Source organism: Syngnathus acus, chromosome 19 (assembly GCF_901709675.1).
Source record: "Syngnathus acus chromosome 19, fSynAcu1.2, whole genome shotgun sequence".
In the NCBI taxonomy this organism is placed as follows: Eukaryota; Metazoa; Chordata; class Actinopteri; order Syngnathiformes; family Syngnathidae; genus Syngnathus; species Syngnathus acus.
The window spans coordinates 5175667-5202251 of record NC_051103.1 but is presented as its reverse complement, the minus strand read 5'-3'; the positions used below and the strand labels follow the sequence as shown (position 1 = coordinate 5202251).

At 46.6% G+C, this 26585-nt stretch overlaps 2 protein-coding genes across 14 annotated transcripts in view; both read right to left on the bottom strand.

Annotated features, from left to right (window-relative positions):
- The window catches only part of tanc2b (tetratricopeptide repeat, ankyrin repeat and coiled-coil containing 2b), a 39572-nt gene extending 16487 nt beyond the window's left edge, over positions 1 to 23085 (bottom strand). For 2 of the 13 annotated variants that reach the window (XM_037279092.1, XM_037279096.1), the window contains exons 1-6: positions 22626 to 23085; positions 21863 to 22256; positions 15060 to 15161; positions 10080 to 10151; positions 9093 to 9290; positions 3326 to 3430 (exon numbers count right to left, since the gene is read on the bottom strand). In XM_037279092.1, the coding sequence (XP_037134987.1) occupies positions 3326 to 3430; positions 9093 to 9290; positions 10080 to 10151; positions 15060 to 15126 (442 nt within the window). In that variant the 5' untranslated portion in view covers positions 15127 to 15161; positions 21863 to 22256; positions 22626 to 23085. The other 11 variants (XM_037279093.1, XM_037279094.1, XM_037279106.1 and 8 more) reach the window with 11 other exon arrangements.
- A 105-nt stretch (positions 23086 to 23190) lies between these two features.
- On the bottom strand, positions 23191 to 26481 carry cntd1 (cyclin N-terminal domain containing 1). Its single transcript, XM_037279186.1, has 7 exons — positions 26312 to 26481; positions 25560 to 25635; positions 25269 to 25431; positions 25046 to 25208; positions 24788 to 24932; positions 24601 to 24697; positions 23191 to 24535 (listed from the first exon to the last, which is right to left on the bottom strand). Exons 1-7 carry the CDS (start codon positions 26475 to 26477, stop codon positions 24431 to 24433), a joined length of 915 nt encoding a protein of 304 aa, XP_037135081.1. The 5' UTR covers positions 26478 to 26481; the 3' UTR covers positions 23191 to 24430.
- Positions 26482 to 26585: the final 104 nt, after the last annotated feature.

Sequence of the window (26585 nt, the reverse complement as noted above, 5' to 3'; positions counted from 1 at the left end):
CATCTAAAACAAAGAATTACAGGTAGACCATTTATGATACTTTTAGTGTTTCGGTTTACTCATTGGTTGGACGTGTGCCTTTGTGAGTGACATCACAAGCTGGCGTCGGTTAGTCTGTATGTGAATATCGAGGTGTGAGTAGTGGCCTACATCAGCTCCTTGCCAGTATTCTCATTAGGTATTTAAGTTGTCGGTTGCCGCTTTCACACTATTGCGAACAAGCACAAATTCACGTCAGAGCTACTATGACGCTAATCCGAGCTAGGGGCATTTGCTAAAAGCTAACATATTTCATGCTAACACACCTGCAAAGACAATAACGACACATAAGGGAAAGGCAATGGAGAAAAAAAAATCTTACTGTAGGTATTTTTCAGCCTCCTTCCTTATTAGCATGCTATTATATTAGATCATTAGACTGCAGCACGCCCCTCCAGGTTACCTTTCCTCCCTGGAGTGTTCCCGAGCCCAGCAGATGTAATTGGATGAGCGAACGGGACGGCCGGATCTTAAATAAACAGCGGAGATGCTCACGCTGCGGCTTCTGTTGTTGTCGTTTTCCAGCGGGGCAGGTCGGACCAGACCGCCAAGTGTAATTGTGGTGTTTCCGTTAGACACAAGGCAGAATAATGTCAAGTCATGACATTCGACTTATCTACCAATACAGTTTTAATCTCACATAGCTAGAAAACTTTAAAGGCTTTTTTTTTTTTTAAATTTGGAATTTTTGTTCCCTTGCTGCATTAAATGCGGAGTAAACCAAGTATGATTTTTGGCATGCTGTAAAACCCCAAGTTATTATACACTCTTTTTTTTTTATTAATGTATAATATAAATGCCTCTAGGGGGCAACCCTTGATTTAAGCCGCCATAAAACCAACTTTAACTTCCTCGATGTAATCGCAAACATGTTAGAAAAGCAATGTCAAAGCCATAAGTCCAAACTTTATGGCCTGTTTAGCCAGTTGGAAGCCCGAACAAAGCCATTTCCAGAAAAGGCAGCAGTAAGGATGTTATCATATTAGAAACAAATAGCAAATAATTAGCTCACTAATGATTAGAACACGAGTGTCAACACTCTTTCAACGCGCACGCTTCTCATCTGCAAGGAAAATCATCAAGAAAACTTCTGAGCAAGTCAAGCGGATGTCGTCTCATCACCGTGACGCCTTCGAGCTCCCTAATGACCCAACGAGAGCATATGAAAACATCTCAGAAGCCCCCCCCCCCCCTCCCGCTAGATTCCTGAGCTGCAAAAAGGGGAGACAGATGGTTGCCATGGCAACTATCTTTCACCGCACAGGCTAGGAATGCGTGTCCGCGCATTCCGGGAAAAGCGGATTAATATTGGGGAAAATGCTTGCCTTTCATCTGGACACCTTCAACAGCAAAAAAATAAAAGAAACCAAGTTGGACGCATGAGAGTGACAGGAAAACTGACTACACTGAATTCACTTTTCCCGATGGTTCCCAATATTTTGCATGCCGAGAAAGCATCAGCGTGGTAGACAATCGGGACCATCGCATTCCTCTGATGTTATCTTCTCAAAAATTTCATTCAGACACCTGAAAGCAACGACAAGAGCCTACTCGGGATGCTCATGGCAAGTCCGATTTAAAGTTGCTCACCAAATTTGATCGTTTCCATACACTGTCAAAAAAGAAAACAACTTATATTTTTGTCGAAAAAGTATTACAATTTTACCATCTAAAATTTCATTTGGAACAACTTAACATTTGAAATGATTGACACGAATGATTGTTTGCTCCAAAACAATTGCCTCAGTTGTTTCGGGACAAGGAACATTTAGTTCTATCAACTCTTATTTCCCGAAACCTTTCAGATTTGGATGGACCCTTTCAGCTACTAAAGATCCAAAAGTTCAACTATGTAACTTTTGTTCACGAAAGACCAAAGTTGCAGTGACTCAGTTCTTTTGTCTTTCAGCCAATGACGTCAGGGAATCAAGTGGACACCGCGTAGGATGTTTTTTTTATTCTTATTTACTACTCATCCCAGGGCTCCTTTGTTGGGGTTCAAATCAATGTACCAGCATGTATGACCGGTTTTGTCGTCCTTTACCACAAACCTTCATCGTGGAGTTTCATGCTACACTGGGTTTTACCAAGGCTTCGTTTGGATAAGATTACACACACACACGCACTTATGAAAACAATACCAGCCACTTGCGGCTACTGGCAACGATAGTTAGGCCTTGTGAGGTGTTCGGTTATCGTTACACGACGCTGAAACCTCGAGATTCGTTTCTATTGTCCATGCATCACTTAAGATTTACTATAAAATTGCCACGAGAGCTTGAAGAAAACATTCGATTTTGCATGCTAGTATCCGGCAAGGAAAAAAAAAAAAGTTAAAATCGTATTAGATGACATAGAATACGTTATCCAAAAAGTGCTGACTCATGAATTGGACAGGATCTCCAGTGGGTAGCTTTAAAGTCGACAAATAAAACAAGCGTCACGAGGAGGCACGGTGTTAAGTCGACACCCTGCCGTGACTTGTGCCGGGAGACGCCGGTTAAGAGGTGTCCATCTGTCCGCCCAAGAAATAAAAGCCCGACTCGCCCGCCGCCTCTCCTGCTCTTCTTCCGCAACCCATTCGCCATCCCATTTGGAATCAAGCGCTCTATTCGCCTCAGTGGCGCCGTTGATTAACTTTACCAAAAGTGTCGCATCTGCGGTGACTCACATGTGCCTGTACTGACTCCCACTTCGTTTGAGATTGGCAAAAATGCACAAAAAAGGTACCGGAAGACATCAATGAATCCCAGATGAGAATTTAGCGACGGGATCGTGATATTATAATTCGCGTGAGCACAGAGCTTATCACAATATGACAATTGCAAACTAACAGTGTGAATTTCAATCCCATGCTAAGGGTAAACCGTTTCATCTTCTAGTGGAACTACAAAAGCACCTACTTGGAGCTCCCATGGGGCACAGGCTCCACAGGAGAGGCTGACAAACCGACAAGTCCACCATTTTGTCACCAAATTGCATCGGCAAAGACCTTTGAGTTTCAGTGTCTCCACCCACGCCGAAATCGAAGCAGATCCTCGAGTGACCTGCTTTAACGAGACGGGCGGGGCGGGGTCCGATTGGGATAGATGTTTGACAGAGACTGGACTGGCGTGCGGATTACAGACCAACTGCTGACTGCAGGAAGCGGAGCTGTGTAGGATTAGGAGCCTGAATCTGTGACATTCCTCACGCCATTAAGCAAGACTTTCCCCTGCTGCTCGCACAATGCAACAAAGCCGACATGCGGGAGAAGGGGAGGGAGGGGCGGGGGCCACAAACTTACCTAGGCACAATCTGTCCAGGTGGGAATTCCCGGCTGGGTCGGAGGAGCCGAGCTCCGATTGCGGAACGCGAGGGCTCTCCACGAACTTTGCTTTCCGAAGAGGGGCTGGGCGCACAAACACACGGAGGGAGACAACACACAAGACACACACACACACACATATATATAAATTAGGGAGATGGAGGGTGAGACAAGGGGGAGACAGAAAGCTTATAAAGCAGCAATTTTACAAACTACCAGAACCTTTTTTTTTTCTCTCCAACTAAGCAAGGTCCATAAAAACAGGCATGGCACAGGCATCTTAATCATGAGCGGAGTTCCACAGGGATCTGATTGAGGTCCCGGTTTGTTTTAGGATGAACGCAACATTTCGCCTATACAAAGCAACGTCAACAAAGTACCAAGTAGAAATGTGTCACAGCCATGAGAGGAGTCTGCAAACTAAAATGCCAGTTCCGCAGCATTGTTGAGTCAGCAGGGCGAATTTTGCGAGCATGCGTCGGCCCGCCGCTGCCATCTGCCTTCGAAATGTGTTCACGAGCTTGTTTACTCCAAATGTCTGGCTTTGACTGAGCGCACAAAGACGGACTTTTGTGCAAACAGACATGAGACGAGTTGCTGGAAACGAGCGGCAACGACCGGCGCGACATGGGTTCATTCATCGTTTCGGCTTAGAGATTTTCAAAGCGGGACAGACGCGAGTGCATCTGGGCACCTTACAGCTGTGGCAAATTTCCTTGAATGAATACTGAAAAGGCATACGACTCCATTGTGAAAGTTGTGATACGTTTCAAATTATGTTTGAAAATGCCCGAATAACACCTGGTGCAAATGGGCTGCTAGCTAGCTTCAGGCTAAAGTTAGCTTTGTTGTGCAAATTTCAATTTTTTGGAGAAGATGCAAGGATTTGGGGCTTTGTTTAGTTAAAGTCATTCTATTTGAGTTAAGTGGTACTATGTCTGCCTTACAGATTTGTCTGAATAATTTTAATCGTCTTTTTTTTAAATATGTTTTAGATGTTCCTGTCATGACAATCCCGTGTCGATTGGTGAAGCAGGCAGAAAACGATGATCGCTTAGATGTTTTCGGTGCATAGGAGCAGTGGTGGCACTGGCACATGACCAGGAAGCAGCAGCAAAACAGCTTTGCCTCAATCCACTTCGATTTGGACTTATCCCGATAAGCTCCTCTCTCTTGCAGGCGCGGCGAAAGAGCCAGCGGCGACTCGTATCGCGCATCCACCTTCGCCATCGACCAAGCGCGCCATCGGCGTGCGGCGTAAACCGGAGATTAAGCGCGTTTGTTTCTCGCCCGGATTTTCACCTGTGTGAAAGGGTTGGGGGCGCGGCTATCTATCCCCGCGGGGTAAATCCTCTCTGCGGCGTCGGCTCCCGGCGACTTAAATCTGGCGGCTGCGGTGGCGTTGTGCTGTGAGCGCGCGCCAAGCCGAGGATGGTTGACAAGTGTTGATGGATGGCAGCGATGCAAATCCACTCCTCTAATGAGCTTATGAATAACTACACCTACATTGTGGGTACATAAATGCAGTAGTGAGTATGATTACATTATTCCGAAATTTTGTTACTTGCAGTGAACCCTTGTTTATCACGAGCGATACATCGCAGCAGCAGCGGCAATCTCATAAATAAATGTTATTCATTACTGTTTAGTTTTTTTTGTTTGCGAGCATAAAAGGAAATGGATTTGAATTCATAAAACATTCAAATGCAAACTGTAACATTTGTTTTTAGTGAGTTGCTACAAAGGGAAATACGTCTGTAATAGAATATGATTTTGTAATGTGTTGTTTTGCCATTGCTGTCTTTTGAAAGGCCAGCAATGCATTTAAGTTAAATGCCAGTGTTGAGAGTGAAAGCAACTCAAACTAATATTACAATTGATCATGAAAAGAATGTAGAGTGTTAATGACTAGTGCAAAATATAACAACATTGGCAACTTTAGGCGACGCGCAATGTGAAGCGATGTTGTCGGAAAGCGTAGCGTCGTCACGCGGGTCAACACGAGGAGAAGGGAAAAAGGTTACAATCACAACAGGATACGGCTCAACCCCTGCCAAGACACACATACGTACAAATCCACACACACAAAGCTTAAAGCTAGCACGCCACCCAGGTCGTCACGACAACAGCTTTCACCGTCACATGCTCCAAAATGTCATCTCAGTAACACCTTGATTGGTTGACTGTATATACATTTTTTTTTTTAAGATAACGAGGCTCAGACGGCAAATAACAGAGAACAGCAAGTGCAAGTCCATTAGCCAGACGGCCTCTTCCAATTATGATGCAAGCGCACGTGTGTATGCGAGCAAATATGTATGTGTGTATGATTCAATCATCGCCGCCGTGGGAGGCGAGCAAGGTGAAACTCGGGCGGAATTTTGAGAAGGCACTGACATATGTACAATTGCAGTTTCTCCTAGCGATAAATCTGAAGGAAAAGGGGGATAGAAGAGTCTGTGCTCTCATGACTCAGCAAAATTAAGACGGAAGTTTGCGTTGATGGTTGTAAACAGCGGTGTGATTCCTTTGGGTCAGCGCTCCTGTGACTCAGCAGTATTAGCACCACGTCTGCGAAGGTAATTTTCTTTTTGTGATCTCTCAAGGTGTGTACTCCACTCACCGGCAGAGAGGTTTCGGGAAGCGACAGACGCGTACGTGCCAAGTCCCGCGCGGGATACAAACACCTAATAATAGCGAGGCTGTATTGACCTCTAGCCGGAGTAAAGCTCGGCGCCGTGCCGGCGAGGTTGATCCCCGTCGGGCCTGCTGAAACCTGAGGACCACGCCCTTCTTGTCACTGGAAAAGATCTCGAGAAGACAAGCAGAGCCGATTAGGATGCCGGGCGAAGGTGGCGCCGTCGACCAGACGAAAGCAGCCGTGAAATGACGGAGCAAATGTGCCAGCAGCAGTAGCAGCAGACAGAGCTGCGCTGAATGCTAATGCTGGCGCTGGTGTCATTGTGCAGGCCTGAAAGCCTTGGACACGCTTGGACGAGTGCACGCACACACACACACACACACACACCTTTTTTTGCGTGTGTGTGCGCTCAGCTCTGGGTGATCCACTCCTCTGTTTTGTAAGCAAACCTCTCTCAGGGTTATTAATAGCACACTGCAGGGGCTGCTTAACACCAAGGTAACGTGGAGTAACTTCATTTGGATGAATAGAGCGATTCAAAGTCACGCTTGCTACGACTCAAAAGTACAATTTGAAACTTGCAAGAGAACGCATGAACTTCATGTTTCCCATTGACTGATACGGAGAAGGTGAGAAGAAGGAAAAGTTCGGGCTTTCTATTCGTCATCAATACATCGGGCGTCCATGCCAACCGACGGAGGCAAGCGATGACGTCTGGCTGCTGTTATTGAGACATTTTGTTCCGTTTGCTCAACAGCAGCTTGTCGGGAGCCTGCAAAAACAGAGCCGGTGGAAGTGGGTATCCAACCCCCCCCCCACAAAGAAACTCATCTAGCCTCCTTCCCACCTGAGAACTTGAAGCTATTTATGCAAGCATATGGTACATAGTCTGATGTTATGCTCGGGAAAGTGCATCATTAGCCGCCCACAGCTTGTACTTAGACACACATACACACACTCAAAAGACAATTGAATGCGCACCCACGCGAACGCACACACGCACACACAAAAAACACTTGATCACAGCGCTTGATTCACAGCTCCTCCACCAGCCTACGTTAGCGTCATGAGCGCCCCGCCGACAAGTGCATCAAATCACTTCCCGTAAGCCCAGCGTCACATGACCCGCGCCGGCGACCCCGACAACGTGCGAACAAGAGACGAGGGCGCGGCGGTCGCTCACCATTCTCAACAGGCGCGGTCCCGCATTCCCGGAGGCTGGGCGAGAAAAGTCAAGCGATGAGGGGTGGGGTGGGGGGTCCTCCTATCTCGGACAAGAGTGGGATCTCCTCGGGTTTTGGAACGGCGATGCTGCACTCGAGTAACCGATACGGCGACGATGGGAGGAGTGAGAGGAAGAGGAAGAAGGTGGTTGCGTCTCAGTGAAGGGGTGGTGGGAGGGAGGGATGGATGGGGGGGGCATTGATGGTGCTGCCGGTCCGAGGAGGGTATTACACAGGTGACACCCCAAGCCTAGCAGGTAACCTTCACCCTCCCGCAAAAAAATAAGAAGTGATGCGGCAGCCTGAAAGAAAGCGAGTGCCTTCGTCCGCATTTAGCGCCGTTATGTACGGAGTAGGAACACCAGCCTGGGTCCTTCCGATGGATGAATGGCGCAGTGCTGCTGTTGTCATGGCAACCAGCGAGCAGAAAAGGAGGGGGAGGAAAAAAAAGGGTGGGAATGGAAAGCGGGAAGAAAATGGTATAATCAAAAAACAAAAAAAGCCGACGAGGGTGGGAGGAGGGCGTTGTTATTAAAAGGAGCGCGGTCTTGCCGCTGATGGACACGCGGGATTGCAAAGGGGACGATTTTGTCGGCTCCTGCGTGTCCTTGTTTTACCCTTGAAAGTGCAGCCATCTTTGAGGCCATTTAATGCCTAAAGCAGCACTTTTTTTTTTCTTTTTCTATTTTAATCATCTCTGTCAGTCACGCTTATTTCCCCAGACACTGACCGACAAGGCTCATAAATGTCACGGGTTTGTGAGTGTCGTCAATGTGCAAAACGGCTGCGAGTACGCGCACGTCATGATTACTGGAGACACATTTGTAGTTTTGTAGTTGAGTGTGTGTTGTCACTCCCAACGACATTCGGCGTGAAACTGGCGAGAGGCGACTGACGCTTTAGTCACAAGCAGCCTTGTGTGTACGTGGCAAATTTGAAATAATCCACAGAATCGCCTCTCATTAAAAAAATACTTTGAAGACTTCCTGCCAGTTCTACTTAGAATATAGACATAATTACCTCGAAACGTTTCTAATGCCCGTCGATCAATAAATCAAGTCAATCCACCACTTCGGCGAAGTGTCAAAGCGAGTCATCAGCGCATACCGCCCCACACTTACAATGAGCCATGGCTGCAGACTAAAAATAGGGGATTTGTGTGAAACCAGTGACAAGATATGGTGTCACAAAAGTGGGAGCCGCACAAAGCTAATGTGTACGTAGGCTACAATTTTTTATAATATCACAACCCTGCATGGACATCGACAATAGAGTGAGGGATGAACTACGGCCTTTGACGTCAGAGCGTACACGTATGCACGCATTTGGCACTATCACGCTGTGCGGGACGTGGCGCCGAGTTGGATTAATTAAAGGGTGACAAAGCCCGGAGTGACGAAATGAAATGTTGCTCTGGTGATCAGCAACAAAGGGCAAATGAAGCTCATGCAAAGTAGTTGCGACCCAATACATTTGTCCAACAGAGTGCACCCAGCACTGCAAACAGCTTTGATTTATTCTACAGATTTAATGGAAGTTTGCTAAATAGTTAAAAAAAAGTAACGCAACCCCGTTTGTTTGCAAGACGACACCAAAAAACGCATCCAGACTCCTCCAGTTGATCAAAGGCCCCCCAAATTAGGCTTCATCTACCTGAAGAACCAAAAAGCGGCCTGAGCTCTCCACCATAATTACACATAAATTGCAGCATTTGGATAAAAGGAGAAATTAGCATCAAACATTGCATGATCTGGTGCACCCTAGTGGCCGACTATAAAATTCCACCAAGTCAAATCTGCTGTAAATGCAATCACAAAGCATGTCCCGCAGCTTCCTCACACAAACAAAAATAAAGAATAAAAAAATAATCGTGCAATCCCACCTGTGAGCTTTTTGACGGCCTGCAGCCGGATACCGAGCGCCTGGTGACCGAGCAGCGGCGACGAGGGCAGCGAGCGCGACACGCCCTCCATGATGCGAATGTGCTGGACACCTTCGGCCATGGAGAACGGCGACGGAGGCGGTGGCAAAGCGGCGTAGTAGTCGACCTCAAAGGCGCAGTCGTCGTCCAAGCTGCCACCTGCGGGATGGGGGAGGCACAACGGGCATGAATCGGCATTTTATTTCATTCGATTTACAAAACATATTGTCGGATTATGCAAACGCAATCACGGCGGGCATTTCATTAGAAAAAATGAAAAAGAATGTTGATCCAACTTCTATAAAAATGCAGTCTATTATGTTTTTATGGCAGAGTGGCTAACTACAGTTTATGTTAGGTTTACAACGCTATAATTTACGATGCAAATTCAGTCCGTGTTGGTCTGAAACAATTTCAGATAAAAACACATCAACTGTAACACAAAGTCAAATTATAGCTTTTGTTGTTTTCGTGACAAACGACGAATAAAAATCACAATTCTGATGGAAGTGGCACAAAGTGCACTCGGTGGCATTTCCGTAACATATGGTGATTAAAAACATCTTGAATTTTTAGATCGTCTCGACTCCAAATGCAAGAAGGGAAAAAAAAAAGTATTTCAGTCTACAATGTGATGCGATAATCACACGTTTAGGCCGCTTCGTGACTCTAAACAAACACAAACGCCCACACTGGTTGACATGTTCCAAACATGCTCACGGGTGTGGTGGTGGTGGTGGGGGGGCATTGGGACAAGGGTGGGGGATAATTATGGAAAACATTTCCTCCCAACTGCTGATAAACTCTCCAGTATACCTACTTCAAAAGCAAATTACAAAACATCTCCAGTACTCCCATCAGTGGTCCTAAAGATTTGGAGAACTTAACAGAAAAACTACTGAATAAAATGATTTATTTTTATTGAGGCATTCTTAAAGGTATGCTTACCTTGGCCGAAGTGGCTCAGGTGAGGGTCTAGACCGGGCGAGCGGGGCTCTGCCAGTTCCTCGCTCCCACCATCTGTGAAGGCCGAGGACAAACAGGACAGCGAGTGAGCGCGGCGTTGCCGGCGTGACCCCGGAACGGCGTCGAGGCCTCGCAGCAGTCGAGTCGTGCGTCGGTCCCCGACCATCCACAAGTGGGTCCTCAGGACCCCGGTGAGGCTGCTCAAGCAAAGACCCTCCACGCCCTTCCTGCCTGAACCCGAGTGACCCCTGCCGGTGGCAAAAGTGGATCGTGCCAAGTTCCACCTTCTCCTCCTCCTGCCAGCCATCTTGTAAAGTCTGATCCCACCAGAGAAATTGTGAGCTCAGATCCACATACAGTTCACTAGATGACGATCAATGACGCCCTAAGGGAGCAATGCAGCCGGAATTAACCACAGTGGATGAAGCTGCAAAGAGGAGGGAGGGAAGGAGGGAGGGAGGGGCGGGAGTGCGGCCAGTCTCATCCCGGGGTTTGTTTGTTATGATGAAGCACGATCATCCCAAATTAAATCGTAGCAGGCAAGCAGACGCGGATCGACAAAAATTGCTTTTGTGTTCGCTTGTTTCGTCTCGTGCTGGAAACAAAAGCCGCAAATATTCCCAAACTCACTGGTCCGACTTGGAAATATCTGAAAGTGTATCAGCTACGCAGCTTTGGTGGAAAGATCAAGCTGGTCGATGGACGGATTCAAAGAGCCGGAGGGGGGGCGAGGGCTTTGCGTGGGAACTGGGCTAGCATGAGATTGACACCAATAGGCTGGGCGACAAAAAAAAACCTAGAGGCAAGAAGTGACATGGATGCTGGGATGACTGTCCATCCATTTTTTCCCTCCTCATCCAAATCTTGTCAGGCTGGAGAATCGCGTCTTTGTGGCGTATGTATTCAGAGAGAGAGAGAGAGAAAGCGTCCATTCTTTGCGGCAGATTTATCTGTTGTTTCGTAATCACAATAGGATGTTGTGGCACGCACACAAGTGGCCTCTTTCAGAAGCGGGAGTGGGGGGGGGGGGTGAATAAAAGAAGGAGGAGGTGAACCTCTGACTGTGCGAGGACAGAGACGTGTCTTCATGCCATCGCGGCGCACGAGACAAAACATGTGGCGGCCTCTACAGAAGAACACAAGTCAAGTCAGAGTGACACAATCTGCCCTCTGTCCGCTTCCTACGCCGCCGACATAACAGCGCACTCCAGTCTGCTGGCTTTTCTTTGCTGCGGTGACGGCATAGCTAAGCGTTGGGACTTTTTCACACTGGGACAAAGAATCATTATGGGAGCTGTCGAAAGGCCTTTTGCATAATATTTTGGACTTTTAATCAAACGTATTTTAAATTCCCGATGGAGGACAAAAGTGTGTTGGGTATGTTAGATTTGTTGTGTTATGAGGGGATTTAAAAAAAAAAAAAAAGACTCCCACATTGCCACAAGAGGCTGATGGAAGCTGTGTCGCAAGTGGGTGGTCTTGGTTTTGAAAAGAAAATAATAAAAATGGGAAGAAAAAAAAAAATGAAGAGTAGCTGGCGAGGCTTCCAGCACATCAATGTGTTGTTACATCACAGGCGGCAAAAATAGACACGAACAAGGAAGCGCGGGAGGAAAAAAAACACAATGACGGATGCTTTTGGTCACTTTACTTTCGGGGTTACTGTGACGTTGTTCATACGTTAGCATATCTGCCTCGCAGTTCTGAGGTTCAGGGTTCAAATTTCGATATAGGCCTTCCTTCTTTCCCAAAATAAAATTGGTACAGTCCATCTACTCAATTCTTGAGCTAGCACCTTCAAACAAGTCGAATTTAAAGAATAATTGTTTCTCTCGCTCTCTAACCACCTACCTAAGATCAAAAAAGGAAACAGTCGCATCATCTCCTGCCACGCTGTGTGAAACGAAGCTCTCGAGACGACGTGAAAGCAAAGCAGCGTGTGATGATGACGGCGAGCTTAAGTGGATGACGATGGGGGCGGCGTAAGAGGCGAGAGTGGGATTTGACAAATAAGGAAAACGAGAGGGAGTCGGATGGGATGAGAAATGGAGATAAAAAAAAAAGATGCAGAGGGGGCGGAAGATGAATGGAGATGCAAGCGTAAGGAGAAGGCTAAGTTGGAGTTTATGAGGGCAAAAGGCAGACGTGAGCAAGGGCGGATGTGGCTGAGACTCATTAGCGTGATCTCTTGCTCTTTTTGTTCTCTGCTAATGTCTTTGTGGGCGGCTAGGAAAGGTGGCAAAACATTTCAACACAAGTACTTCTTAGATTCCTGATTAGGCGAGTTTTCTTTAACGATTAACAAAGAGTAGGGTCCACACACACAAAAAAAAAACCGAATAGGTGAATTCCCAAAAATCTTAAATTCAGCATTGTCACTCTCCAAATTACTTTCCAATGCAAAGCACGTATTTTTTTTCTGATAAATACAACCAAAATGCTTTTTTTGTTTTTGTTAAAAAAAAATATTCACAGATCCGCTTTATTTTTAACAATTCTTTTTTTTTTTTTTTTTTTAAATACAGACCACCCCACCCACCCTTAAATTGGACAGCAACAAAACGTTGCATTAACAGAAAAAACAGCAAGTAGTGATGTAGACCAGCACCATGAAGGTGTGGCGCTACGGTCAAGGTGACCAAGCGACTCAGACAGGAAGCTGAAGATCTTAACAAAATAAAAATGACCGAGCTACGCCTTCAGATTAAGATGCCACTCACGAGCAGTTCTGAGACGTGCCGCCACTAAATCCTGAGGAATGATCAACAGATGAGCAAGCCGTCCATCCGTGCATTCATTCATCTCGACAACCAGATCCCCGCGGCTCACCTTTGTCAGCCGAGCGCCTCGTCGCCCCCAGACGTAAAAATCCTGCACCATAGCGAGGCGAGATCCTGACACAAAAGGAGCGGAGGCCGGTGGAGAACCGAGGCGGAATAACGGATGGAGCGAGAGAGAGAGAGAGAGTGAGAAAGAGAGAGAGAGAACAAAAGATAAAGGGAGGAGGAGGAGGAGGAGGCGGGGGACGGACCAGACAAGCCTTGAGAAGCGAGAATGTGAGCGGCGAGTGAGGGAGCGCCAGGTGTCAGGACGCATCCACTCAGCGAGTCGCGCTTCAGCTCACACGCACAAACACACACAGACGGAAACAAGCTCGCACCCCCTCTGCCTCCTCCTCACTGCCATCCTTCCGCCAGCAGCAGAATTCCGTCACTAGGTCATCAACAGCTCTGTTGTCGTAGCTAATGGCATCTCTTAATAGTGCGATAATTCCCCCCCCCCCCCACGTCATTTTAAACATATAAGCAATAAAGTGTGAAAATAAAACGTGTTTTGGTCTTGCACTAAACTGATACCAAACAGTGGCATGATCAGAAAACAACTAGTGTAATGTCACAGCTTAAAGGTAAGCAGAGCTGCAGCACAGATTGGAGTTAGTTTATAGCGCTATCGGCGATATCTTCTGATAAAATGTTAAAATAATGCCGTGAGGTTGGAGGGGTACTTGTCTTTGGTGATTTGGTCAACATCATACTTTTTTTCCACAAACTGATAAGATACTTTTGTCAATACTCAGTGACCAATGAAAACACTTTTACTGAATGCTAAATGTTAGCAAGCTATCTAACTTTAACCAGCTAGTTCTGAATCTCTGAGAAGAGGACAAATTTTAAGACCTAAGTGGGACAACAGGAAACACCAGCGCGGCGATGACGCTGCAACCGGAGCGTGGAGGAGGAAGAGGAGGAGACAAGTGCTGCATCTTCTTCTTCTTCTTCTTTTTTTGTACCCACGCGCCACGCTGCCCACATGCTCCTGGTAAAAAAATTAAGCGAGCGCACTTCTCTTTCGCTAAAGACACAGTCCCGTGACGGAAGAAGACTCAGGATAACTGGACGAGGCGTTTGTGTCGGTTAACAAACACTTTTTAAATTTTCATGTGGGGATATTTCCCATTCATGCCTGGCTGCTGGGCCACATTGCCTTCATTCATGGTGCTTTTTTCCTTGGTCGGGTGGAAAAGGAAGGAAGCGCAGCGTCTGTGGACCAGCGGGTGCCAATCTGTCACAGGCTGGATTAGGTCCAGTGGGTCCAATCGTGTGGCGTTGCCACTGTGACGATTGCTGTGGTTCTGGCATCATACCTTTTGAATATTCGGACCCTCTTGTTTTGAGTGCAAAATATTAGAAACGGCAGTTTTTTTTTTTTTGTATTTATCCAAAAACTGTAACTAGCACTGCCAAAGCATCTTTGCTGATCTCTAATTAGCGTTCTCCGCCTCCAGTTGGAGATGAGCCGTCAATTAGAAGGACAGCGACGCCATTTCCTGTCAAATTCCTCCTACACTTTTGACACGACTGGCTGATTTTTTTTATCAACGTATTTGGACAGGCACGTCGGAAGAAAAAGATTCTCGGTGAGTTAGTCACACGGCCGTACCTTAAACAAACCGACATGAGCAAAACACCGCTTTTATTTTCATGGCACGCAACGTTTGCTCAGGCGTAAATTTTCAACAACTGCGGCGTGTAAAACGCCTGCTGAGACAGATTATCGCTCGGCATTACAAATCATAGCCAAGAACTGCTTTGATTAGGAAGCGTATAAAGTTGGTTCCGCCGTAAATTTTGCTGAAGCATTGCAGTCACAGTTTGTGGGCCGGATATGGTGAGCTGCTGGGAGTGCGCGAGTGTGTCGCGTGTCGTCGGCGTCCGTCCAGCACGCTAATTAGTCATGCGAGTGCTCATCAAGACGAATCCACCTTCAACCCCTTTTCATATTTTCCAATCAAGCAATGCCACAAGCTCTAATTGTCCTGTCAGTTGGCCGAGACTCGCTATTCCGCCCCGTCCGTCCCCATGGCAACGTGAGAGGGACCGGATGGGGGGAAACTCAACTGATTCTTGAAAAGGGTCCGGAGCTAAACAACATTTCCAGGATGGGGAAAGTCTTTTGACTCACCGCTGCTGCGACTCTTGCGGTTGGCCTTGCCTCCCGTGAGCAGCATCTTCAAGCTGTTCCGGAACATGGCGGGAGGGATGGCTGGATGCGTCGTACTGCAATCTGTTAAGGGAGGGGTGGATGACAATTATTATTATTTGTCATACAGTCACGACTACATTGCACATCAGCATGTCGGACTCGGACAAAAGACTGCATGCAGCAGGTGCAAGCAGGCCCTCCCCGCCCCCCCCAAGGTCCTCCCGTCTGCCCCGTCCATTAATTACTAAGCTTATTTACAATCAATAAAGCTTCTTTAATGGCAAAGGGCACATTTGCAGGGGCGCCCCCATTGGATTTATCTCCCGTTAGCCCCGCGGCCTGAAAATTAAGAAGACGCAACCAGGACGGTTAGCCAAGACATCTTCCAGATGGAATACCAAATCATCGCTTTGTAGCGCGTTCCGTGTAATTTAATATCACGATGAATTATTGAACAGGACTTTTTGCCTCTCAACACTGTTGCAGCAGTGAGTTGTTTTTTTTTTTTCACGCACAAGCTCTTTTGTTTGTCTTTTTACGGGCAGAGGCAAATGTGTCAGTTTCACAGACATTTTATTACTAGTGAAAGTGCAGCAATGGGACAATGCTTCCAAATAAAAAGTGTGCTGCTGACGCATGAGAATCAATGTCAGAGGACCATCTGTGACCAACGCGCTGAAAACCACATTTGGCAATGGTTTCGGGTTCTTCCGAGATGTGTGTGCTGACAGATGTGTGTTACACGCACACACGCACAGCAGGGAAAAGAAAATGCAAAGAAAGCCGAGCCCAGGTTTGAAATTCTTCTTTGAATCAGAATGATTCATCTAAAAAGAAAAGTAATGAGAGACTCAAGCATCATTACAACAGAATCAAAGACTGAATCAGGTGTTGAATTCCTGCAAACTGGATTTTGTGATTAATCCCGCTCTTAAATCCACTTGCCACAGTGAGCGCTCGCCGCCACACTTGCCGGCGACAAAAGCGGCGTTGGGCTGACCGACAGAAACCTAATTGAAAACGTCGCCTTTCACCGCCGAGGTGTCCGTCACGTCTGCTCGTTTGCATACCGGGCCGCCCTTGTGGCGCTCTGAACAAACAGGGCGGCTATTAAAGAGGAGGAGGCGGAACCCTCGTGAAATGGGGCGGGAAGGTCATCCGGCTCGTGGCAGGTAATCAACGCCGGCCCGCATTTGCATGAGGACGATTAAAAAAAGATCTACTGACGTGAAGCAATGTGAGAATTAAAGTGACAGCGAAATATTGGTACAAAATTCTGAGGAGGTATTATTAACCCAAGCAGGTTGCTTGGTCTTCTCTTCAGACTCTGATGCATCAATTGTGCAGGATGATGACACGACTTGAGAGACCCGAGGCAAGAGGAAGTTATTAACCGCGTTTCCTGCCCCGCCAGGTAAGCACATCAAACGCGAGCGCACGCACCAGTCAAGGACGACGAGAAACGGCGAGCGGGGAGATGTCAGGTTTATGCAAGCGCACGAGCCCGCCGGCAGCTGTCAATCACGGTGAATGATGCGGGATGAAAGGTCTGAGTGTGCTTTTGTCCAGGTCACGTGTGAATTAGATGACACGCGACTTTATTGTGCGGTCCTCATAAGAAGACTTTAGTACATTCACGTCTACTCAGAATAACTCTGGCTGCACTAGACAGACTCTAAAGATTTGACTCTTGGATTTATTTCGGAGTCAATTTTACAGCCGGCGAGATGGGGAACATCAAAGGCGGCGTATTCACCAGGCTCCATCAAATGGGGAAAAAAAAAACCACAATTCTCTTTGTTGATGACAAAGGGTTTTCTTGATAGATGGCCGTTATTATCCCACAGGGCAAGTTGAGGTCTCCCCAATAAACTGGCAATTGCATGGACTTTTTTTTTTTCAGGAAGCTTGCTGAAGTCCAGCAGAACTACAAAAATAAACGCTATTTTTGGCAAGTTCTTGTGAGATACAAATAGTGACCGAGCCCTGCCGGGAATAATGAACTGCCACAAAAAAAAAAAAAAACGCCTCCACAAAAATGTTTCAAATTGGACCTGAGACAACACATTTACGGTTTAATAGAGCCATCCGAGCAAAATCTGATTGTCATCAGAAGTCTCAGCACATCCCCAATCACATGATAAGCGAGTCGTGCGATAGGAAGCTGCGCTATCTCCGATCAATAATCCCATTAAGATTCCTGACTGGTGGTTATTTTGCAGGTCTTCTACGCCGCCTTGTTTGATTTGAATTTTACAAAATCACACTTCCCCCAATTGACGAGTAAATAAGTGCGAGGAAGTCGATTGTAAGTGCGGCACAAAGAAGTCGTGGACGCAATCGTTGTGTTTTCCTCGAGGGTGTGCGTCCGCATTGCTCTTTGGGTGAGTCCTATAATTAAGCTCGACCCGTTGATGGGAGTCGAAACAAACTGCCTGAATGGAGAATTCAACCAAGCAAGAAAATGGTAAATTTATTTAATACTTTGATAAAACACTGTCCTCTGTGAGCGAATATTTGCTCCATTTAATGATGCAAATGAGCACATGGTGTGCAGCCAAAGATAGCTGATATGATTGAGGTTAAAAAGAAAAATGGTCATATGAAGACACGCGGCATTTAGCAAGGTCGATTTCCCGCTGAGATTACTGCGCTAGCTCACGAGATGACGGCGGCGTGCTGTGACTCCAGTAAAAATCGCTAAATCTACCTTCTGACTTTCAGTTTTTAGTCTGAGACTGGAAATGTAAATCCATCTTAAATCGTTCAATCCCTCGAGTCAGAATGTCTGATGAACAGGCGGAACGGATTTGGTAAAGTCTTGAAAATCTTTCAAGGCTATATCGGAGCGGCACCGAGGCAACTTTTGCATCTAACATTTGACCGCTCACTTGATCTCATTCACTGTTGATTAAACGCCGGAGAGTCGTCCCCGCGGGGCCGCGTCGGCATTTCTGGCGTGGCAAATGAGATACGGCTCAAGCGAGCCGCTTCGGATTAGCCTCGTCCTTTGAGCCCGTTTCATTACGACTCATAAAGAACGAGGCGTCGCGGGGAATGTTGCTCGGCCGTCGCGTCGCGACGCTAGCTCGCTCTCTGTCTCTTGTCGTCTGGATGATAAGAGCTGGCCGGACAGAAATAAACACAAAAGTGTCGTCTTGGGAAAGAAAAAAAAAAAAAAAGTTCCCTAAGCCGCCAGTGTGATTGTTAGTCATTACCTCCAGGGCTTGCTGTGTTAAAAATGCATGCCCTCGGTCCCCCCGTGTCATGCCGGCTCAACTCAAAAGAGCATAGAATATGTTTTGCTCGCAAGCAGCATTAAGCAGCCGTGGCGTTTTCCAGCTGGATATCAATTAGACGCTCATTAGGCTCTAAGAGAACGTGGACCTCCCCCCCCGGGGGTTACCCACTGCGAGACCAGGCGACCTTGACCTTGAGGCGCCATGTTGCCAGCCTCGGGAGACTGTTACATCACCTGAGCTTCCTCTCCTGGAGGTTCAGAGGAAAATATGGGATGTCTCGTGAAACCGCTATATCATGCTGATTACATAAATAAAACGGGGGCACTAGTCCAAAAGAGTAAATAAATAAAGCAGCTGGATGCAGAGTAACAAGGTCAAGGCCTAAAAATGATCAGAGTGACCACACGTGGAATTATTCTATTTAGGCCCACCGCCACGCCCGCCTCTGCACACAAAGCTGAAGGAAACAGCTGTGCTCGCAACAACGATGCCGCTTGTCCTCGCGCTGGAACGCGCCTGGCAATTTACTGCCGAGTTAACCTGCGAATGCCGTTCCGACCCAGGTCTCCTGCTGCGCACTTGTACGGAGGGGAGGGGCGAGGAACAGAGCGTCCATTTAGGTGCTACAGAGTGCCAGTGTGCGTGGAGGTGGGTCAAGCCACGGTGGTGGCTCGGCGGTCCACGGAGACTTGAAGAACGCTATTTGCTGCTGCCTAGTCCAGGGGCGGATCTATGCGAGTGGGATACGGGACGGAGAACCACACCAAAATGTGGACACCCCGGCAATCCGCTAATAGCGACAGATGTTGAAGGCTTTGCCGTTCATTGTGCACTGCAAAGGTCAAAAAGGGTTGAACAATGCAAAGCCGTTGACAACTCTGCCGTGACTCTGGCCAGGAGGTTCTCCTCCGAAACCCATGCGGCAGCTGGGCCCGGGTCCAACAGCTGCCTAACAGGCTAAGCGGGTCCCCCCTGAGGACGCCCGCAAAAGCCTAAAATGCTCACAGCACTCGGGAGAAGAAGGGATTAACGTGATTCATTAAGGCTACAATGCAAGTCCGGTTTGTAAAAGGCAGCGAGACGTGTCGTAATAACTTTAGCGGAGGTCAAAATTAGCAGGCAGACTTGTGTTACTTTAGCTAGCAGCTGTGGTCCTGATTCTAGCAAATGGCATTCCGCTCTAAATCCGCATTCCTACTTGTGAAACGCCAACAGAGGGCGCGGTTCATTTACTGCCTTTTGAGAAATCCACTTAGTGATTCAGTTTTACATTTTTGGTTTCCATACATGTTTGTGGGGTGAATAGAATGCTCCACAATATCGCTTTGATTTAATCACAGTCCCAACACAAATGTTCCTCCACCAACACTGCATTAATACAATGACTATCCTCCTTGGGGCGTATTTTATGGAGCTGTGATGGGGTTCGATATATTCGAAGACTCTTATATTGCCTACGTTTATTTAATTGTTTTTTTTTGTACAACACAATGGCTGCTTTGCATTTTTCCATATTTCATTCCAAGAAGTCGCTTCCTCTGGGTTATGTAGGTCAATAATTCATTTTACTGCACAAGCCTTGAATGCATTACTGCTTTAATATAATAATGTATCAATAATGTTTTTATCATCTAGACAAGTTCAAGTTCAAGAACAAGGTTCGACATTTGTGTATGTCGGTATTTAATTAATTTACCGAAATCGTATTGTTCCGAAAACCTTAAGTAGGCCTCGGCATTGTCTTTTTGTACGCGCCGCTATTCCAGAAGGCGGAAACAGCGGCGCGCTGTGATCCAGCGGACTGATCCTAAAATAGACTCTCTGATGAGAAACAGACAACATGAACGTGAAATAGAGTTGGGGGGGGGGGGAAATAAAAAAAATAATAAAGCCTTCCTCGCATCACTTTTCTTTTTTTAAGGCATCTTTGGGAATCAGGAGAGGTACATCACGAGAGCTATTTTTAATATTCTGATTACAAGAACAAAAAACTAGCAATAAATCTCAGATCTCATGAGGTCTATGCTGATACATTTTGCCTTTTTTTTTTTTTTTTTACCCGCCAGTTCCTGAAACCAAATGCAGTTTTAGATTGATATTGACAAAAGCGACTGTTGTAAAGCACAGTAGGTGTCACTTGTAAATGGACAGTAAATTAGGGAAGAGAAAAGGCACTCTGAGGGGAAGGAGTTCAATAAATTGTCATAAAAGAGGAACTACCTGCCGCATAGCGAAGACTATACGACAACATAAACACCGAATGTTGAGTTAGCACATCCTGTTTCATTGCGTGTGACTTCTGGATGAATATTTGGCTTTTGATATCACAGAGCCCCGCATCTTTCCAGCTCTGGAAGCATGATATAAGCTAGAACGAGATTAATTTGCTTTTTTAACCTTGTGAGCATGGCAGCTTTGGCTTGTCCGGTGGAAAAACGAGGCTTTGTCTGACCAACAGATAAAAAAAATACTTTAGCGAGAGAGGAGGGGGGAAAAAGCAGCACAATGGAAAAGCGCGTTTGCAGATGATAGCGGTTGAGAAGATAAGTCAAACCGAGACATGATGTGATCAGAGGACCCTTTGAGGCCCGACTGTCTTTTATCTACAGCGCAGAGAACCACCTTTGGCGTCGCAGACCTACTTTTACTGATGGTGTCTCATTCCCGTCGTAAAACCCACGCAAAGGCCAACAAAAGCTTGTTGGAGGTAAGAAAATGAGCGTCCGGTATGTGGTGGGCCTTCATTAGTCTGATTAGCAGGCCTTTGTTGCAACATGCTATTAAAGCACACGTCTGAGGATGGAGCAGATGTCACATAATAGCTTACTGGCCTCCAGCCACTCAACAAGTAACAACAGCTTCTTGGCTTTTAACTTTCGACTTTTACCGGGAAGCGCGTGCTAACTCTAGAGCCGAGATTCAAACCTTCGCCCTTTTAGACTCCATCCATCTATTTCCTATCGTGCACGTTGTCATTAGGGTGACCTGGAGACTTTCTGGATGATTAGTTTAAGATGCACCTACAATGTGGAAAGGAGAGAACCCACACAAATAGAACAAGTGAACCGAGCAGAGATTTCGAACCCACGACGGTGTAACTGTGAGGCAGATGGTGCTAACCACTAGCCCCCCTGTGCTGTCAATTTCCATTGCATAAGATCAGAAGGTAGACAGACCACAGTCACTCATTTTGTTTGCTTCAAAAAAGATGTGTGTGTGTGTGTGTGTGTGTGTGTGTGTGTGTGTGTGTGTGTGTGTGTCTAACAAATGAGAACAATGCATTGCAGAGGTTAGGGTTATAATATAAAAGAACACATGTTGCCTTGTGCAGCCTGCATAAAAATGTGTTTGCTATTTTCTACAAGGGACCTGCTTCCTCATTAAAAACTCCATAATGGGTGAGTGGGGGTCGTGTTCTATCTTGAACAGGCTTGTTTGATTATGACGAGAACACCACACAAGCAATATGATGTTCTATTCTAAACCTGCGCACAGAGAACGCAGGAAGTTGGAAGATACAAAGAAAAATGTCTCGCTTACCTGGAGGCTTTTCCTACACTCGGACCTTTGTTTTGCAGCCCGACTCTGGCATCACATCTCGTCGTCCTGCTCTCCGGCCGACACACGATCTCTCCGGCGGACCGAGCCGAGCCACTCTGCGGTGGTTTGCCGCACCGGACGACGACTCATGCAGGACGCTACCGGCAGCGACACCCATGGGAGATAGGTTGAAGCTAGCTCCGCGCCGCTGATAGAGTCAGGCTTTGGGCCATGTGCGCCATGGGTGCCGGTGGCGGTGTGTGGGGGGGTTCGTCAATCACAAGCAGTCCCAGGCAAGCAGTGCCACGCAGCGCCGCAACAACACGCTGCTGCTGACAGGACTTGCCAAAGTGGCAAGCGTCAGCAGCTGTCACGCTCCACTTCCGGTAGCGTCCTACAAACTAAGAGCTCCATAAGACAAATTCAAAATAAGAGCTCCGTAAGACTATTTCGAAATCATGTCTGTTTAGTCCAAATACTCCAAAGTCAACAATTATAGACAAAATAGTCACGTGTTTCCCAACTTCTTTGTATTTGCGGTTTCCATGTCTAATTCTTGATCTACATTAAGACACATAGGACCTGATTTAAATGACGCAAAACATAATATGTCCCCTCTAGCATCTTCAAGTCGCACACTTCCTTGTGGCAAACCACTTGATGCTAAAAGGCCACAAAAGACAAACGGGGGCTCCAACATGGTGGGGGGTGTAAAGTGGGTCTCGCCTGGTGAATTATGCATGATGCAAGGGCGCACTCATACCTCACTCCTTCATCGTTATTAAAGGGAAGCGCCGGTGGATGTCAATCACAATTCAATTCTCCTCCTCCCTCCTCAGACGAGCGTTTGATGCACGAGATGATCGATGGTCGCCGCCGGTCACGGCTCTCGTGCACCTCTTCCTCCGTCGATATGATTAGAGGGCCATCAGGCACTCTTACAACCTTCGAGATGCGACAAAAGCGTGTGTGATTAACATACACCAACACACACACATGCACAATAAATGGATGAATGGGATGAATTTAAAGCAGAAGGGGTCAAAGGTACAAAGATAGAAAATCAAATGTGGATAGTCTGAGGAGAGTAAATTGATTTTTAAAAGCTTTTTTTCCCCAATTGGATTCTGATTAAAAAGTCATACATTAGAGTTAGGACGGATGAAAGGATGCATTCTGATGACATTTATGTGGAATATTTTTTTAAAAAGGGAGCCTGTATCGATATTTGTTGCACTAATTTAGCTGTTTTTCCTCAAACTATTTATTTCATGTTGTTCATTTTTTGCTACCATTATTATTATTTTTTTACTGAATATTGCGAGTCGAAGCAATGTGACGGTCATAAAGCTTCTCAAACTGGCGTGTTAAACGCGGAGCCACGGGGAAGGGAATGCTCTGCTTTCAAAATCTGCAAAGCCTAAGCCGTCAAATTCTGATGGCCTTACATGGAGACCTGAAAAGAAACTGAAAAAAAAAGAAGTGGTGGCTTTTGGGACACGGTGTGTTTGCGAGTATACAACATCCATCGACCAGGTCAACTTGTAAGCAATGTGGCTAAATATAACCTTTAGTCTGAAGCCTTAACACCGTGTTTGTCAAAACTCCATATGGGACATATTGAAAAGGTTTTCTCTCCCTAATGAGAAATACCCGACGGAGGCCCCTGGAAACCGCGTTGCTCACGATGGAGGTGGTCACAGGTGGCCGTGGTTACCACGACTTGTCTTTTCTGTTGTGAATAATGTAAATAAATAAGACAGAACTTAATATATGAGGGTGTTTAAGGCCACATAAAAAAAAAAAAGCACATAGCGTAGATGTACAGGAACTGTAACCTATTTAAACGTGGAGCAACAGCACGCATAGCAACAGTCGCTAGGGGCGAGATTGCTCGCTCGCTTTTCAAGTCCTTGTCAAAAGGTGACTCCCTGTGGATGTCTGCGTCTGTAATAAAATGCTAAATGTTCGCCGGAGTCAAACGTTCATGTCAGGCGAGGGCTTTTATCGCCATGCAGACGATGTCATGTGGACAAAAATGCGCGGCAGCTATCAATCCAATCATATTCGGGCTGTCAACTTCTCACAAAAGTGTGTTTTTATTGCACAGCGATAATGTAGTCAAATGGTGGAGGTAGAGCGAAAGAGTTGACTTGATTCACGCTCCGCGCCACCTGCGGCCGCCGAGTCAGGCGCCACAGCGGAACGAACGGAGCTCAAGGCTCGCCGTGTTGTCTCCAGACTAACCTCCAGCGTGACCGGCAGTGAGAGTGGGCTGCCACTTCAATGATTCGCCACAGTGGAAAGACCACCTGGGGGCCTTCGAGTCACTAGGGAGAGTGCGGAACGTTTATTTAAGAGGATGTTCCCTTCTCTAAGAAACGGTTTTGATGCGTTGTACAGGCAAAAGTATTGGGACACTGCTCTTAACGTCCGTCTAGGGAGCCCACTGTTGTGCCGAATGGATTTCAAATACTTACCAATGAAGCAAAAGTAACAAACCAAATACTGTTGTCGCTTCTGATGTGAGCGATTTATTCTCGTCAATGACGTGAGCAGAAGAGAGCATTAAACATCACTTGGGGTTCCCATAAGGAGCGCGAGCGTGACTTGGGCAAAGCTGCAGATGCTGGTGGTGGAGATTCCCGTGATGTGGCTCAGTTCTTGCACAACCTGTCGCGCAAAAAAAAGACAAATAATGAGCGCCAACGGCAGCGCTCCAGTTTCAAGATTCTCACCTGCTGCCAGTCTCCGACGTGGAGGATGAAGGCGCCGGCGGCGATGACGCCCACGCCCAGGAGCATGCAGTCTTCTGTCACCGGCATAAACTTCTCTCTATTGTTCATATAGCTTAGTAACCTTTACAAGGACCAATGCAGAAGGATATTCTGGGCGATCTGTGGATCGTTCAAGAAGCTGTTGCACCTCTGCTCGGCGGTAGGATGGGGGCTCTGCGTGGTGACGGCCAGCAGAGCGTCGTAAAGCGCGTCGTGCTGCAAGCTGACGAACTGGAGCACGTGGCAGCAGATGTGGTGCAGGCGCTCCACAGGGGCGCTTGATTCGTTGTGGCCTGCGGATGTGGGATGGAAAAATTTGTTTTTCAGTTTTTAATCATTCTGGCGATTTTTGTTTTTTCCATGACTTTAAATCTCGAGAATTGATTCAAAGGCGGCCCAGCCATACCGAGCACCTCCAGAAGTACTTCCACGTAGGTGAGAGGGTTGGGAGGGTCCAGTTGGAATTGCAGACCGTTCAGGACCATCAGCTCCGATTTCAGAACATCCTCTTTGGAAAAGTTGAGGCCCACTGAGCGCAGAAAACGTACAGCCTTGTTGATTTCAACGATCTGGTAAAAAAGACAAGTTCAGGATGTGTTATTGAGCTTGTAAGTCGATTTCTATCTTACCTGGCTTTGCAGTGACAACTTGCTGGCCAGCTGCACGCAGGACAACACCATCAAGGCGAAGTTATCCCGGATTTTCTTGAACGCGGCATCCTCGCGGGCACTCGCTTCGGCCTCTCTCGCACCTCCGCGTGTCAGCAAATGTGTGACGTGTTTGACCATGAACCTGAGATGTCCAAACAAAACCAGTTGTGGGAAACAAATCATGAGTATCAGTAATTCTACCTAAGTACATCTTATGAGTATTTTTCCCATCTATTCAATCCGAATGGCACAGGAAAATCGGCTTCTTACCTTCGAAGTAATACGACGGCGTGATAAGCGACGGGCAAGTCCAGTCGGAGCTCCTCACACATCAGCAGAATGTATTCTGCGGAAACATGCGTGTCAGCAAAGGGGAGCTGATATACAACAACAATGAAATATTATACAGTCTACGGTACATGCGGAGGCAGCTGATGGAATGAAACATCGGCCATTAAGTCTCAGAGTGTTATCGATTGTTCCGCTTCTGTTCAGGAGTGCCTTATTAGCATGGCGCTAATTCAACATACAGTGCAGGAATGCACAACAGCAAATAGTGCAAAAGGTCACAAGTCCAATTTGAGGACCATTTCTGGATGTTCAAAGACGAGGCTTCAGCAAGCCCTCAACCCTCGTGAGGATTAAGGAGTTCAGGAAATTTATTGGATGGATGCATATTGTATTAAACACATTTTGATATTGCGTATGCGGAATAAGAATTGAGCAGAATAAACCATCCATTTCCAGCCTTCCAATTAGGCTGACAATTTATGCAGCACCACCCCCTGGTGTCTACTGAAATTGACGTCAAGGTGCCCACTTGGGGTCAGGAGGAAACTTGAGGTTTTCGAATTTACTCGACAACCGAAGGGCAGCCATTTTAAGTTTTTGGCTAATTTGGGCTTGAAAAAAAAATAACGAACAGCGTCACAATAAATTAAATGCTGTTCGAAATTATCTATCAAAAGGATTACTATCAATAATGACCATTTGAACGTTTGCCAACTAATGTTATGACTTACCAAATAGTCTTTTATCTTTGAAGGCTCCGCTACAGGTGGACAAACTGCGGAGGTTATCTTTGTTTCTCTCGTTGAGATTGATGAAAAAGTCATTCAGGATTTCGACAGAGGTTTGTCGAAACCTTAAACTCTCAGGACTCGTCATATCTTCCCTGTTTGTCGTCATTTGTCGGTCACTACGAATTTAAAATGTTGAAATTCAATTAAATGTTGTCAAGTTTCAATTGTCTTCTATCGTATTTTCACAGGATGGCGCTCTTACCTTGGAGTTTGT

Bases quoted from the DNA above. Each gene is read 5' to 3' on its own strand.
- cntd1 (XM_037279186.1), bottom strand. From the start codon at position 26,477: ATGACGACAAACAGGGAAGATATGACGAGTCCTGAGAGTTTAAGGTTT. The intron at 25,432-25,559 runs GTAAGAAGCCGA...TGGACATCTCAG, and splicing joins GCCGTCGTATTACTTCGAAG to GTTCATGGTCAAACACGTCA. The intron at 25,209-25,268 runs GTAAGATAGAAA...CTTTTTTACCAG, and splicing joins AGTTGTCACTGCAAAGCCAG to ATCGTTGAAATCAACAAGGC.